Below are 15,994 nucleotides of genomic sequence, written 5' to 3' on the forward strand. Positions count from 1 at the left end.
GTTTGTATAGACAAACCAGACATGTCACCCCAAATTCCAGTTAATCATATATACGCATATCCTTATCCTTACACAGGCTGTATGAGCCCTATTGGGAGGGAGCTTTTGCTGAACTTGGGTTTGTCGGTGTGCACGTCACCTGGCAGATGGGAGCCCTTCCTTGCTTTCGTAGGTTGATTTCTGATCCAGCAGCCTCCTTTTATTCTGTGGTGTAGGTATTTGTGGCTCAGGCGTGAATTTAGGCTTTATGGGGTGTTTTTACTTCACTCTCCTATTCACAAGTGTGTACATATATGTATTATTTGTATAGACAAACCAGATATGTCAGTTACCCCAAATTCCAGTTAATCAGATATACGCATATCCTTATCCTTACACAGGCTGTATCTACACACACACACACATCTGATTTCTTTTTATCTTCATTTGATTCTAAAACTTTCTGTTTCGAAAACCCAAGTTCAGAAAGTAACTTTCAAATCAGAGCTTTTTTTTTTTTTTTTAACTCATGTATACTTTTTTTGTGTGTGTGTGACTCCCATATACCTGGTCAGATTTTTAAATGAGAGATAAAATGATATACTGCTAGAATTTCATATAAACAGTTTAACTGTGTACAGAACGTACTTTATGCATGCGACTCAAAGCTTTGGATGTGATTCTTCAGTGTTCCTGGCCTTGTTTCTTTACCTACGAAGAGAATTATTTTAAAATTTGCTGGTTTAGGCAAAGAAACGTGTGTTAGACATTTCCACAAATGAACATTCTAGTGTGTTTCTTGTTGTATGTAGTGACTGCTCCAGGTGACACAGTTACAGCAGTGAGCCCCTTGTTTGGCTCTTTATAAACCCCCCACTGCTCCCCAGAATCCACAATTATTGCAGATGAAGCGTTTCATCGGTAACTTTTGATTCTGAATTTTCTGCCTCCCCTCGGGGTTTCTTCCAGGCCCTCTTTTGAACTAGCCATGGATGATGATTCGTATTTGTGTTCTTGGGACTCTAGTCTTTTTTGAAAACCTACTTGATGTTCTGTACTTGCTACTGAATATGTTGAGTTCCACTAGCACAGTTTACCCAATTGCAGAGAAAGGCTTGATTGGGCCTTAATAGACGTGAATTCTTTAAGTTGTAAAATTATGTGTTAAAAAGCAGATGTCCCCCCTTGTTATCTTGAGTTGTACAAACCATGTCATTACCACATGGCTAAGCTTAAACTTGATTGTATTGTGTGTAATAACACCTATTTGTCTTCTGGCCCTGTGTTTTTAAGTAATCTATGGCTAAGTGTGCAATTATATTTGTGAAAATTAAAATGTTGTAGTAACGAAATGTTGCTTTAGCCAAAACTCAGTATTGAAGTCCAGATTGAGTTGCCATTCATTCCTGGCTCAGAGAGAAATTCTCCCCTGACTGCCATCATTCATAGAATACCATTTCAGCGACACGGACGCATTTTCTTTATTCGAAATTATAATTCACGCGCTTTGCTGTATGAATTCTAGCCAGGAAAAAATGAAGATCAACCATTGGTTATGACGGTGGTAATAAAGGAGAAGAAACTAACCTTCAAATAGCTATTCTTTTATGATAATATAGCAGGGACAAGCAATGACCTGTTTCTTTTTTTACCCAAAAGAGAACTGATAACCCGCACATGATGCCCATAAAATACTGTCATTTGCCCACTGGTTAGGGAAGGGCCTTATCTGCAGTCTGTGGGGACACAGACACTCCTGTAGGAATATTGTGAAGTAAGCGGTAGTTATGTTCTAGAAAATACAGTGGCAGCGGACAAGCCTTACCCCATCCTCGTCGCTGCTTCCTGTTGAGTGTTGGTGCCTTTGGTGGGACTAAGGAATTGTCTAACCCAGCAGAGAAAGCTTGACAAGAAGGCGAAATATAATTGTGCACCTGAAGTTCGTCATTTACCTGGAACTCTCTTATTTAATGCTGATGATATATTGATAGCATTTTTACATGCACGTGACTTGACAATATTGATGAAGAAGCAGCCAACACGGCCCCCGATTAAATATATAGATTGCTCCCCCTCCCCGGCCCCCAGTTAAAGACTGTCTATGGAAAGACACAAAGAGCCACGTAGGGAGAATTTTCGGTTCTTCTTGGATCGGACTCCCCTCCCCCACTTATAAAGGATCTTCCATGAAGTTTTCCCCTTGCTCCTCAGCTGCATGAATAAACGGTAGTAAGTTGTTTTGATAGTGGGTGATACCAGCCAGGAGAGGAACTTCTTTTAAAACGAATTTGCTGCGTGAACTTTTAACTCAAAACAGAGTCCAAGTCTGTGAATTGCTAAAAAAAAAAATTTTTTGTCCTTCAGAGTCTTTTTTGAGTTATGTCAACTTTTGTTAGTTTGTTAGTTTTATTTATTTATTTACTCACTTGGGGATTTTTTTTTTAAGAGGAGATGTCAGAGGCCCATCTGTCTGGCATGTTATTGTGGCCCTCTTTAAAAAAAAATTTTTTTTGTTGATTTTTTTTTTTTTTTACAGAGAGGAAGGGAGAGGGATAGAGGGTTAGAAACATCGATGAGAGAGAAACATCGATCAGCTGCCTCCTGCACACCTCCTACTTAGGATGTGCCCGCAACCAAGGTACATGCCCTGGACCGGAATCAACCCTGGGCCCCTTCAGTCCGCAGGCCGACGCTCTATCCACTGAGCAACCAGCTAGGACTGTTCAATTTTTGTTTTTTGTTTTTAAACCTGTTTAATAAAATCAGTGGAATTGAGTTGAAAGTTTTATGTATCTTCTTGAATTTATATATTTGAGTTAAAATTTACATGGGTAGATTTTAATATATTATTAGTGTTATCGTTGCGATACATGCCTGTCTTAGATGTAGTAATCATTGCATTCTTCTTTGAGATGGGAGCCAAGGAAGCGTAATCTTCTAACATCCAGCTATTTAATTATTTGAGCATCCTGAGCTTTTCAATTTTGTTGTTGTTACTGATGACATGGGATTAATATAGTTTTATATTTCCTTCATGTGGCTATCAAAATAGCAGACTCTTAGGAAACCTAATGAAATAGATCACTGCCCTTGCCATCTAGTTTGTCTTTAGAGGACAAATTAAATGATGAATGTAAAAAAATGTGTAAAGAGAGGTGGAAAAAATTAGTAGGTAAGTTCAGGTCGAATTATTCTATTTTTTTTTTTTTACACGGGATTAAACCAGTTCTGTATGACATTTGAATGAGCCTTATTCTTCTGGTGGTGGCATTCACTCCACTAGTATAAAATACTTTGTGCTGTGACTTCGTAGATGATAAGCATTTACTTTAGAAGCGTTTATTAACTGTTTTTTTTTTTTTATACTAGTGGTTTACGAAACACTTTTAAAATATCTGCTAAGAGGCACTTGCTGGCACACTGGAATTCATAGACATGTACAGCATGTCACTACTCATATATTTCTCTCCAAGAGTGGAAGATAGCTACTTCTTTATTCTTTAATTTAATGGATTAAATTTCAAAACTGGTCTTTCGTAATTGTCGGTCTGTTAGGTCCAGCATTTATCTCATCCTATGACACAGTTAGTTTTTCTATCCAGAGACATTAAAATGTCCCATAATTTAGTGGCATTCTTCACCAGATGCTGAAAATAGGTCTGCCTTGTACATGACACATAAGAATGGATGGTCATTAAGGTTTCTCATGGCGAAACCATGCGGATTTGAATGCAGGGTCTGTCTTTTTTTTTTTTAATACCCCAGATGAAAAGTAACATTACCTCTGCTATCTTAAAAATTCAGACAGATAGGTTAATTATATCTTAAGCTTAGCCAATGTTTTGTTTTTATTTTATTTATTTATTTATTTTTTTACCAGTGCTCAATGCCAGGCCATTAACATAAGAAGGGAAGCTTTAATTGAGCAAATTGGATAAATGCACTAGCACAGTGGTTCTCAACCTTCGGGCCCTTTAAATACAGTTCCTCATGTGGTGACCCCCAACCATAAAATTATTTTCGTTGTTACTTCATGACTGTCATGTTGCTACTGTGATGAATCGTCATGGAAATATCTGATCTGCAGGATGGTCTTAGGCAACCCCTGTGAAAGGGTCGTTCGACCGCCAAGGGGTCGCGACCCACAGGTTGAGAACCGCTGCACTAGCATCGATCAGTCTAATAAGGTTCTCATGCTCTCTCTCTCCTGTTTTTCATTTCCAGTGTTCTATTTAGGTGAGTTTTGAATTCTGATTTTTTTTCCTCATTTTTTTAAAGTTCTCCACTTCATGAGCCAGTCCTCCGGGGAGAATGTCTCATTGTCTTAGAAGTGTCAAGCTTAGACGCCTCCCCAGCTGCTCATTGAATATTTGTTTGCCTCCAGCTCTTCATAAATAAATGTTCATTTTCCCTTCATTGTGGATGTTTCCCATTTGTTTCCAGTAAGCCTTCGGATATGATGCCGGTATTACGTTTGCGGTCCCTCATTTGCTGCTGTGTTACGGAAAGCTTACGTTTTATTTTGCTAAGCAAAACGAAGACACATTTGTAGCTATGTGATGGCTTTTATGTTATTCTCATGGTCTTATCTCTCGCCAGCTAAATATCCAGATAATGATTACCTATGCTGTTCTTCCTCCCTTTTTTAGGGCCAACATTGCCTAGACAAAATTCACAGCTTCCTGCCCAAGTTCAGAATGGCCCGTCACAAGAAGAATTGGAAATTCAAAGGAGGTAAATTTATCAGTTCTTGTTTATACTTTCATTCTGCTGTGGGAGATTAAACTCCAAACATCTTCATATTGAAAACAGATAATATCTCATTAGTCACTTGAAGGTCAAAAATTGTATTGTTACACCATTAAGTTTTATAATCACCAATAATGAACAAGAAGATTCTTGCTATGCTGGATAACAGATGTTAAGAGAATTATAATTTCCTATCTGCTTAATTGTAAAAATTGTATTTGTGTAGGTGTAGATATTTTAAACAGCATGGACACGTCTTTGTACCTCCAAGAGTCTTATTTTTAAAGTAGTTATAAATTAATCTGTGATCAGTGTGGCTTTCACGGGACCAACGTAACTAGAAAGTTGAAATAGTGCTGGCCATTTGTAGAAGGCATTGAACTTGAGAGGCTACCATTGGGTGTAGCGCAGTGGAAGACAGAACCGTTCTGCTGATGACGGAACGGCTGGTGGAGGGAGATCAGTAACACCATCTTCATTATTTCAGTGCAGTTTATAAAGATGCTAGGAATCATGAGCAGAACCTTGGAATGGTGAGCTCCTTTGTAACCAAATAGTTTTCTAGACTTCAGGTATGGTCGGTAACTAAAATTGAGCTAGTCGCGCCGTGTCTCATTTTAAACAAGCGAAGACGTGTTGAAGGCTCTGTAGAATCTCCCAGAATGATTTTTTTTTGCCAAAGCCTAATTATTCAGGCCTAAATTACCCCTGAAATAGCCTCCAAATTTGGTGAAAATCTTATCTAACTCTTTGGAGTGATGCTATAATGAACAGATTTTATAAATAGAATTAAGTTTCTATAGAAATAGGAAAGCTCAAAAGATATAATCATTTCAATTCCATATTGAGAGTTTTAAAGTTTTTGAAAATGTTTTTTTTTTATTTCAGAGAGGAAGGGAGAGGGAGAAAGAGTTGGAAACATCAATGATGAGAGAAAATCATTGATCGGCTGCCTCCTGCACCCCCGTTACTGGGGATCGAGCCCGCAACCAGGGCACGTGTCCTTGATCAGAATCGAACCCGAGACCCTTCAGTCAGCAGGCCGACGCTCTATCCACTGAGCCAAACCGGCTAAGGCCCATATTGAGAGTTTTACACATGCCAGAATAATTCCAAGAGTTAGAAACACACAGACACATAACTACACACACACACACACACACACACACACACACACACACACACATATCACCAGGAAAGTAATGAATAAAAAATGATGATAGTCTTATTGGGACTTAGCCATGTGTAGAAAACTAGGAAGAGCCAGGAGAAAACCCAAAACATAAAATCCATAATTTCGGTGAACACGCAGTGGGCAAGCAAGTAATCGGAGACCGTGGCTCCGGGCCAGGGCGGTGCGGGATGGAAACAGACACCCAGGGCACCGCTGGCTCTGCGGGTCACAGGTGGGTGATCCCGGGCACAGAGGGTTGCCAGGAACCCGCGGCGGCGTGCGAGGTCAGCTGGCAGTGAGCATCGGGCGGATTTTTAGTTGTTATGCAAACTCCGTGCCTCTTCGATGTCTTCTCTCCAGACGGAGTGCCAGCCCTAGCAGTGCTCATCCGGACTGCGGGTTTTTCTCTCTGTGTGTAAGTGGATCCCTGAGGGTTTGAACACGGGAGATGTTCTTTATGTTGCCTGCTTCTTGCGTTGAAGACTGTAGCGTGGTCGTTTTGAAGGGTGAAATCCGCATTTCTGAAAAAAATGATATGGGTTTTTTTTGTTTTGTTTTTTTTAAGTTATTTCCTGTCCACAGTCATACCCAGACTCTTCCTCCTTTTAGGTAACCCTTCGAGATCAATTTCTTTCCCTCTCTGTATTAATTTCATCTCGATTCCTTCACTCGCTACCCATTTCCCTTTTTAATCTCAACGAAATTTGCTTTGTGTCTCCCACAAACCTACTGCACATGCTGCTTCACTCCCAGGTTCAGTTTCCTACCTTCCTTTCAATAATACGATGGTGTCTCTCTCTTTTGCTAATTCTTCTCCCTTTCTATTCTTTTCTGTGCCCCCCTTTTTTTTCTTTTACCTTGTACAAGATTTTAATTGAATTTTTGTACCCCCTTTTTTATAGATAGATAGGAGGCGTTGCACTCAGCGCTCCCTTTTCTTTCTGGACACAGGATACCCTTTGAAAAATTAATGATTTGGTTGGATGTTGTCGTTTTCTCGTAACTCCTGTAGGCTGATGGCTTCCAGAGCTGTAGCTCCCACAGTGGTCATGCGCATGAGGTCCACCCAGACCCAGGTTCCCAGCTAAATGCGGTCAGTAGTCGTGGATCCTTTTGAGAATTTGGTGAAAGCAGTAGACTACTGCCCTCTTCTGTCCGGACCCCAACCCTTCCCGTGTGTGTGTGTGTGTGTGTGTGTGTGTGTGTGCGCATTTACATGCAAACCTGCATACGGTTTCAGACGGTCACAGACCCCCTGACTTCCGACAGCAAGAATTCCTACATTTGGGTCTCCTACTGACACCTCCGTTTAACCCTTATGCTTTCATTCTTAATGCAGATTTCTCCTCTTTCATGTGTCAGCTTAGAAAGTCTGTTACTGTCCTCATCCACAGTCTCTCTCTATACCTTGTTAATTTTTCCCCCCGAAAAGCCATTGGGATTCTCATTACTAATAGCTGACTCCAGTACTTATTCTTTTCTGTACTGCTATAGTTTCTAGGTGATTTTTCTGTCTTTCGCCAAGATCCCTTTCTGTTGGTCCTACTTTATTCCTGCGAGGTTAATTTTTAAAAATATTATTATTATTATTATTATTTGCACACAACAAAGAAAATCTGACCCACCCAGTACAGGAGGGTCTACAACAGGGACGGGTACTCCGCTACATGGCTGGGCTCCTTCCCTCATTTTAATCCCCAGAATGAATGAATCCCTTCGAAGCATTTTTACTTTTCGTGATTTCCTAATAACACTAAGTACCTGTGCTTATGTTTTTCTATTTCTTTATTGATCAGCTTGTAGATCGTAGCTGTTAACTCTCCACAGTGAAAAAAATGAAGATTTCTTCCCTTCCCTTGCCAGTGATTAGTTCCGCTGTTGGTTTCTTTTTCAAATCGAATCTGCCTTAGTCTCTCTAACGCTCCACTTTTTAAAGAGGAATACAGTGGTTTTGCACACTTTCCTGCCCCCTTTCTTCCGTTCTGCTACCTGGATTTGGCAGATGAATCGCTTCTCTATTTTCAGAGTTGTACATTGGCATTTGCAGTCTTTCTAGAAAGGTCATGAAACTGTAAATTTTTTTTAATTAAAAATTTTAGAGGACAGTTTATACTCAATATTATTTTTTTACTCGTTTCCGTCGTATAGCATAGTGGTTAGCCAAACATACACTTTACAAAGTGTTCTCCCTAATACTTCCATTTCCCACGGGGCACCATACATCGCTATTACAATATTAATGACGATATTTCCTGTGCGGTACTTTATAAACTGGCATCAATCTTTGCCTTTCTGTTTGTAGGTGACCTCACCCCTTGCCCTTGAATTCTTTTAAACCTTCGTATGAACCATTGGTAGTCTGTTTTCATAAAGATATGTGACTAGATATGATTTTTAGTGTTTTGGATTTTTATCCCATTTTATTTAGCTCAAATCTTAGTAAACCCTTTCCAAGACTTACCCAAAACTCTTAGATTTTTTAAAATTTATTTCTTTAACCATTTCGTTCTCTCTGATTTTTCTGGTCTTTGGGGGGCATGTAGTGGTCAGATGCTGGATCTCCTGTGCTTTTCCCAATGATACTTTTCTCTTTTGTGCCTTTTTTGTTCTGTATTCTTGGTGATTTTTTAAAAAATATATTTTATTGATATTTTTACAGAGAGGAAGGGAGAGGGATAGAGAGTTAGAAACATCGATCAGCTGCCTCCTGCACGCCCCCGACTGGGGATGTGCCGCAACCAAGGTACATGCCCTTTGACTGAAATCGAACCTGCGACCCTTCAGTCCGCAGGCCAACGCTCCATCCACTGAGCCAAACCGGTCAGGGCTTGGTGATATTTTTAACTATATATTTTAGAGCAGTACCATCCAATAGAAATATAATATGAGCCACATATACAATTTAAAATTTTCCAATAGTCATATTAGCCACAGTCAAAAGAAATAGGTGAAGTTAATTTTAACAACATATTTTATTTAACCCAGCCTATACAAAATATTATCATTTCAGCCTGAAATAAGTATACAGATTGTTAAGATCTTTTACATTCTGTTATTCATAGTGAGTCTTCAAAATTTAATACGTGTTACACTTACAGGACGTTTCTGTTGAGACTAGCTAGCCCTGTTACAAGTGCTCAGGTGCCAGTCTTCGCCACGCATGGCTCCCGAATTGGACAGCACCGTAGCAGATCTATTGAAAATTTAATTTTAATCTCTAACAGCCTTTTTGGGGTAATTAATCCCTTTTTCATCATAGCTTATTCTGAATTCGTAATTGTTTGACGAGTCTCTCTTGTTTGTCTACTTTTGCCTGAATTATCTCCTTATGGGGCTGTATTATTTATCGTTTTACTGAAATATCTGGTAATCTTCAGTGGTCCATTTATTTAAAAAAAAAAAAAGTTAGTTTGAATGCTGTGACTACTGGCTTTGGGTTTCCTTGTCTGTCGGTAGCGTTCTTCCCTGACTGAGAGGAGGGCCCGGAAGTGGGCAGTGGGGCCCGGAGGCCTGGGGGCTTCTGATAGGGGTGTTTCTGGGGGAAGGAAAAACAAAATAAGCAAACAGAACATAGGTCGCATGATATGGTTGACCATGCTGAGAGCGTTTATAGTTCGGATGGAGGATTTAGGGTGACATCAGGATAGAGATATAGTAAAAGAAGCAGATGTAAAAAAAAAAAAAAAAAGAGTAATTTTTAACACCAGAGTAAGAAAACATTGTTCTGCCCTGACCGGTTTGGCTCAGTGGATAGAGCGTCGGCCTGCGGACTGAAAGGTCCCAGGTTTGATTCCGGTCAAGGGCATGTACCTGGGTTGCGGACATATACCCAGTAGGGAGTGTGCAGGAGGCAGCTGATCGATGTTTCTCTCTCAACGATGTTTCTAACTCTCTTATCTCTCTCTCTTCCTCTCTGTGAAAAATCAATAAAAAATTTTTTTTTTTTAAAAAAAAGAAAGAAAACATTGTTCTACAAGGCCTGTGTGGTCAGCCGTGAGTCCTGTAAGTGGATATTGCGGATGTACTCAAAGTGGTGTTAGGATTCAATGGGGAGAGTGAGGAAGGAACAGTGTGAGGGGCGGGGGGTTCATGGCTGTAGGAATTAAACCATTTGTGCAGGAGAAAGTCAGTACGTAACACCTAAGTCTGAAAAACGAAGAAGTATTAGTTGTTAAACAAGTTACTGTACTTAGAAGTATGAGATGAATACCAGTCAGTGTTGAAAGCAGTTGCTTCCGGGAGCAAAATCCGAAGCAAAAGGTAGGGAACAGGATTCCTGTTTTGTTATAGTATGATTTGGCTTTTTAAGCTGTGTGTGCATTTTATAACTTTAATTTCTATTTTATTTTGAATAAGTGTGACACTGAGTTGACAAAGTGAATGTTTACTATGGATGGTAAATCTTACTAGTCCAATAAATACCTTTGTAATCGTAACACGACGATCATGTAGTTTAGTTTTCTGTTCCTATGCGTATGGTTTCAAATAGGGGTGGGCAACCTTTTTGTGAGTGCGTGCCAAAACCAGCGAAATCTCTGACTCAAAATTCTTCTGCGTGCCAACCCTAATTTTTGGAGAGCATGTTACGCCTACTTAATATCTCTCAAGGTGTACGTATGTGAAGAACCTGGAAGAAATAATAAAATTCATTCGAGCAACAAAAACACAGTATATGATGGTGAAAAATACATTTCCTTTTTAATGTATACATGTACACTGACTGTCCGACAGAAAACTTTATGACTCCGTTTGATTTTATCAGTGGGACTTTTGCTGCTGCATCACTGATGACAAGAGATTTTACATCAGGTTTCTATTTCGTGACCTTCAGAGATAGGCACGAGCTACTGCTTTCATCCGTCAGGCGATACTCCTCTTACGAGACTTAACAAAATTCATCACTGAGAACAGAGATTCACCATTGTAAATGGGAGATTCTAAGAGAGGGTTTCGCGTGCCAGCAAAGGTGACTGGCGTGCCCGGGGTTGCCCACCCCTGATTTCGAATATCCGTTTTTGATTCCTACTCATTAATATTTGGCATCCTCGGCTGACTGTGATGAAAAGACATATTCTGAGAAACGTGAGTCAGTCCTATGTCGGTCTCCACGTAGAACTCCATTGAGTTCATGCCTATAAATAGCTCCCCAGTCACCCCGACCCTCTGAACGTTATAAAAGGGGGAGCAGGGAGCAGTAACTCAGAGCAGACGAAGGGAGTTGGAGCCATGAAAGTGTACAGGTCCCAGTTCAGCCTCCAGAGGCAGGATGGCCCGAAAGTTGACCGCCTGCTCTTGTAAGTATGGTCCCTTGTCCCTTGTCTCGGCAGCTTTCTGATACCAAAACGTAACTGTCTTGTTTAGATTGATCCTTTTTCATTTATATACAAATAGAGATGTGAAGGGCCCACATTACATATTGAAAGAAAACCGTGTTTATTCGGTTTTATTTTCTGACAAATCTCAGTAATATCGGAGCGTTACTGGATGTTATCAACCCAGAACATTCTTCCTCGTCTGCCCTCCTACCTCATTATGTCAAAATGTAAAGTGCTCTTTATTTCCCTAACACTCTTCGTGACAGGGAAGGCTGAAGGAAATGCAGTTTTAAATGTTGGTATTTATGTTTTGCTCGCTTTTAAAAAAACAAAATAAGTCTTAGAGTCAACATACACGAAGTAGGTGTTTGAATACATGCAAAAGCTACTAATCTCATTGGCCAGTGCTCTGTACATGTCTTTCCCTGTGTGGACGCCTCTTTGGGGACTATTATGACATACGGACCAATCTTCTCAAGTTAGGGCACCCTTAATTGTAAATACCATCATTCAGTAATTCTTGGAGATTCACTTCTCTCCTACCTGGCCTTCAGCTCTTGGTGTTAAAAGGATTGTATTGCTTAGAGAAGCAGCCCTTCATGTATAGTAAGAAATGAGCTGTCGTCTTAGAACGCTCTGTGGTTCAACTGTGAGCAGTGACCACATTATCATACATGCGAATAACACTGGGTATTGATTTAATCAGCAGAAATCAGTATTTTCCCCTCTCCTCTGTATTGGGGAAGAGGCTTGTGTGTGGTGCGGGAATTGGAGAAGTTGTCTTATTAGGAAGCCAGTAGACCAGCGGTTCTCAACCTGTGGGTCGTGACCCCTTTGGGGGTCGAACGACCCTTTCACAGGGGTCGCCTAAGACCATCGGAAAACATATATAATGACATATTGTTTTTGTGATTCATCACTATGCTTTCATTATGTTCAGTTTGTAACCATGAAAAGACATCCTGCATATCAGGTATTTACATGACGGTTTCGGCGCCTCTGTAGGTTTTTAATATAAGAAGAGTTACTATAAAATGGATATACTCTACTGGTTACTAAAAAAGGTCTATATAGCCGAAAGAACCACTGCAGTAGACAGTATCTAAAGTTAAAACATAAGAAACATCCGAAGAGCTGACCGTCATTCTCTCCGATGTGTGGGAAATGGGTGGGAAGGCGGGAGCCCCGGTTGCTGTGAAATAAATATAACATGTGTAAGATAAAGCTGATTTTTTATTTTTTGGGGGGAGTTACCGAAACTGGTTTGGCTCAGTGGATGGAGCGTCGGCCTGCAGACTGAAGGGTCCCGGGTTCGATTCCGGTCAGGGGCATGTACCTGGGTTACGGGCGCGTACCCGGTGGGGGGCGTGCAGGAGGCGGCTGATCGATGTCTCTCTCTCATCGATGTTTCTGACTCTCTATCTCTCTCCCTTCCTCTCTGTAAAAAATCAATAAAATATATATATATTTTTTAAAAAAAGGTCTATATCAGACACCAAAGCATCAAGATCCTGGTACCCACACTAGACAAACACACCTATGAACCAAAACACGCCGAAAGTTCCGAAATAGTCAACATAGAAAGGTGGCATCTTAAATCGGGGCTCGCCACTGCTCAGGAAGTGGTGTATGGGGTAGAGCCCCACTTCACATCTCCAACCCAAGATGAAGTTCAGATGAACTAAGGGCTTCGTTGTGGAAGTATTAAAAGAAAGTGCTGGGGCGAAAGGGAACGCCTAACGGTCCCAGGGCAGGTCACGGAAAGGCATGATACGACTGGATTTTCGCCTTGAAAGTGAAAAGCCCTATGACAAAACGAAGCTTGTATCTTTTCACCTAGCTAATGCGTGTCAGTAGGGATGCTTAAGATGCAGGTGGAAAAGGCTTCAAAGGGGAATGATGATAAAACCTTTATTGCAGTTGGTAGTAACCGTGTTAGGCTAACCCAGCGGTCGGCAAACTCATGAGTCAACAGAGCCAAATATCAACAGGACGACGATTGAAATTTCTTTTGAGAGCCAAATTTTTTAAACTGAAACTATATAGGTAGGCACATTGTTATTAACTTAATGAGGGTACTCCTAAGGCTTCGGAAGACCCACACTCAAGGGGCCAAAGAGCCGCATGTGGCTCGCGAGCCGCAGTTTGCCGACCACTGGGATAACCTGTCCTACTATCAGCCGCTTAAATTATGGTCAGGTGAACAGTGGGATGCTACACAGTCACGAAAAATACAGATGCAAAACTATACTTAGTGCCTTAGGTTACCTTTTACAATATATCAAAGGGGAGAGAGGAAAACCTTTCAGAATGGTAGGTCAGTATTCCGTTTTATTTGCTTTTTTAACGTTTATCGTTTTATATAAGGAAGAGTCTGGAAGGATGAATGCCAAAATGTTAGTTATAGTTCCCTCTGCATCTGAGACTTGAGATAACTTAAACTTTATTTCTCCTTACTTAACTATGGGGCTTTCCCCCTGCCCCCCTTTTTTTTTTCCACTTAGGAAACTTTCATCGAGCTATCCTTAAGACCGGCCATGGCATTTTCTGAAATTTTGGTTTACGTGTGCAGTGAAGATTTTGCGTCATGCTTTAGGGAAGGACATTAAAATCCAGAAATTTTTTTTCTCTTTGAGGGATTAAAATAACTCCTTGGTGATGAAAGTGGATGCGTTATTTGGGAAATCCATTGATCTGCAACACTTTCTTCATGACAAGTGCAGAATAAAGTGAGATATTAGTGTAACATGCTAAAGCGGTCAGCCAGAAGTGATCCTACCAAGAGAAATTATTTTCATTTATATGAGACTGATAGGTCACCTCTATCCAAAGGGGCCCCTATCAGGTGTGGGGAGGGAAGATGTTGATTTGCAGGCGCTCCATCACTTTGTATTTGAATCAGAAATGAGGTGCACACAGGTTCATTGCAAAAGAAACAGGTTTTGGGTTTTTTAAAAAATATATATTTTATTGATTTTTTTACAGAGAGGGAGAGGGATAGAGAGTTAGAAACATCGATCAGCTGCTTCCTGCACACTCCCCACTGGGGATGCACCCGTAACCCAGGTACATGCCCTTGACTGGAATCGAACCTGGGACCTTCAGTCTGCAGGCCGGCGCTCTATCCACTGAGCCACACCACTTAGGGCAAGAAACAGGTTTTTTCATGAGTCCCCGTTGCTGCCTGTGATAAACTTTTTTTTTTTCTTCCATTTCAGGCAACTTCAAGAGCAGCAACGGCAGAAGGAGCTGGAGAGAGAAAGGATGGAGAGGGAGAGGCTGGAGAGGGAGAGGTCCGAGAGGGAGAGGCTGGAGAGAGAGCGCCAGGAGCAGGAGCAGCTGGAGAGAGAGAGGCAGGACCGCCTGGAGCGGGAGAGGCAAGAGCGGGAGCGGCTGGAGAGACTGGACCGCGAGAGACAAGAGCGGGAGCGCCAGGAGCAGCTGGAGAGGGAACAGCTGGAATGGGAGCGCGAGCGGAGAATACCCGCCGCTGGTAAGACGCGGGCCCCTCCCTCCGTGGTCTCGGTATCTGAGCTTGGACGATGGGAGATCTTTGGTGCCAGGGGAGCGTTTGATGCTGGAGATGCCCGGGATGAAGCAGTATGATGGGGAATTAGGAAATACACACGGTTGCTACTTGCACAGTTCCTTTTTTTCCCTCTCTGTTGCTTTTTTGCTTGGAGACGTACAGAACGCTCTTGGGAATTTGTAGTCTGGCATTCTCCTTCTTCCAACTCCCTCTACATCAGCTCTAAAGTAGAAGTGTTTTTTATGAAATTTTTTGATAGTGGAGGAACTTGTAGTTCCCTCTCGAGGTTGCTTTAAATGGTCTTGAATGCCTTAGGAGGACTATAGTGCCGTTCGGCAAGATTGTATTCCTGAGGCTCTGGGGGAGGAATTTAAAAGCGGGAGGCGAAAAACAGTCCTCTCTGAAACGGACTAGTTATTGCAGAATATTTTTTTTGTAATGCTATGGAAATGACTAAATGATGGCATTCATGGCAAAACCCACCGGTGAAGATACGACCGAAAGGTTGAGGCCTGGTTCCGTTCATGAAAACGAACACGTATTGTAGGATTTAACAATTCGTTTTTATTCCGCATGGCCTCTAGGGGAAGTCTCAGGGCGGGCTGGATAAAATATGGGTTTGTTGTCTGAGTGAATGATCTGCCTTCACCTGCCCAATTATCTTCTGGGGTGATAGCCGATGGAACAAAACTTGCCCATAAATAAGCATTGATCGGGGGGTTCCCAGCCCTTTACAATCAACATTGGCCAGTTTGGCTGTTTGGTGTTTAAAAAGGAAAAAAACAGCTGAACGTATTCATCTGTTTATGGTCCTTCATCGTATAACCTTAATGTGCTTTTGGAGGGCCCAGGAAGGACAATTAAGAAGGCAGGTGCTGTGTTTCCCTTGTAAAGGGTGGGCTGGCCCGTTCATCGGTCTGCTCATTCGATGGAAAGGACACGTGATTCATCCTCCTCTGGGTGTCAGCATTCTGGGGCGGGCGTCGCACGCGGCCCCCCGTTGCTCGGTACTAACTGTAGTCGACTTTGATGCGCTGTGTCTGAGTGCTGGTGTTGTGGCTTTACTACTCCCTTTTTCTCTCTCCTTTTTTTATCCTGTCTTTCCACCTCTGTCCAGCGCCACCTCCCGCCGGGGCCAGTGGCCAGCCTCCTCCGGCACCGCCTCCATCCCACGCCACAGGCTTCTCAGCTCCAGTGCCAGAGGCCACTCCTGATTACGCTGGAGTGACCGCCCTGCTGCCCGCCCCC

General features: G+C 41.8%; 1 protein-coding gene across 1 annotated transcript in view; it reads left to right on the forward strand.

Moving 5' to 3' along the window:
- The window catches only part of ENAH (enabled homolog (Drosophila)), an 89,966-nt gene that overhangs the window by 53,131 nt on the left and 20,841 nt on the right, over positions 1–15,994 (forward strand). The window contains exons 5-6 of the mRNA XM_015562336.1: positions 4,629–4,713; positions 14,436–14,710. Coding sequence (XP_015417822.1) covers positions 4,629–4,713; positions 14,436–14,710 — 360 coding nt within the window. The remainder of the gene's footprint in view (positions 1–4,628; positions 4,714–14,435; positions 14,711–15,994) is intronic.

Source organism: Myotis davidii, unplaced genomic scaffold (assembly GCF_000327345.1).
Source record: "Myotis davidii unplaced genomic scaffold, ASM32734v1 scaffold174, whole genome shotgun sequence".
Lineage (NCBI taxonomy): Eukaryota > Metazoa > Chordata > Mammalia > Chiroptera > Vespertilionidae > Myotis > Myotis davidii.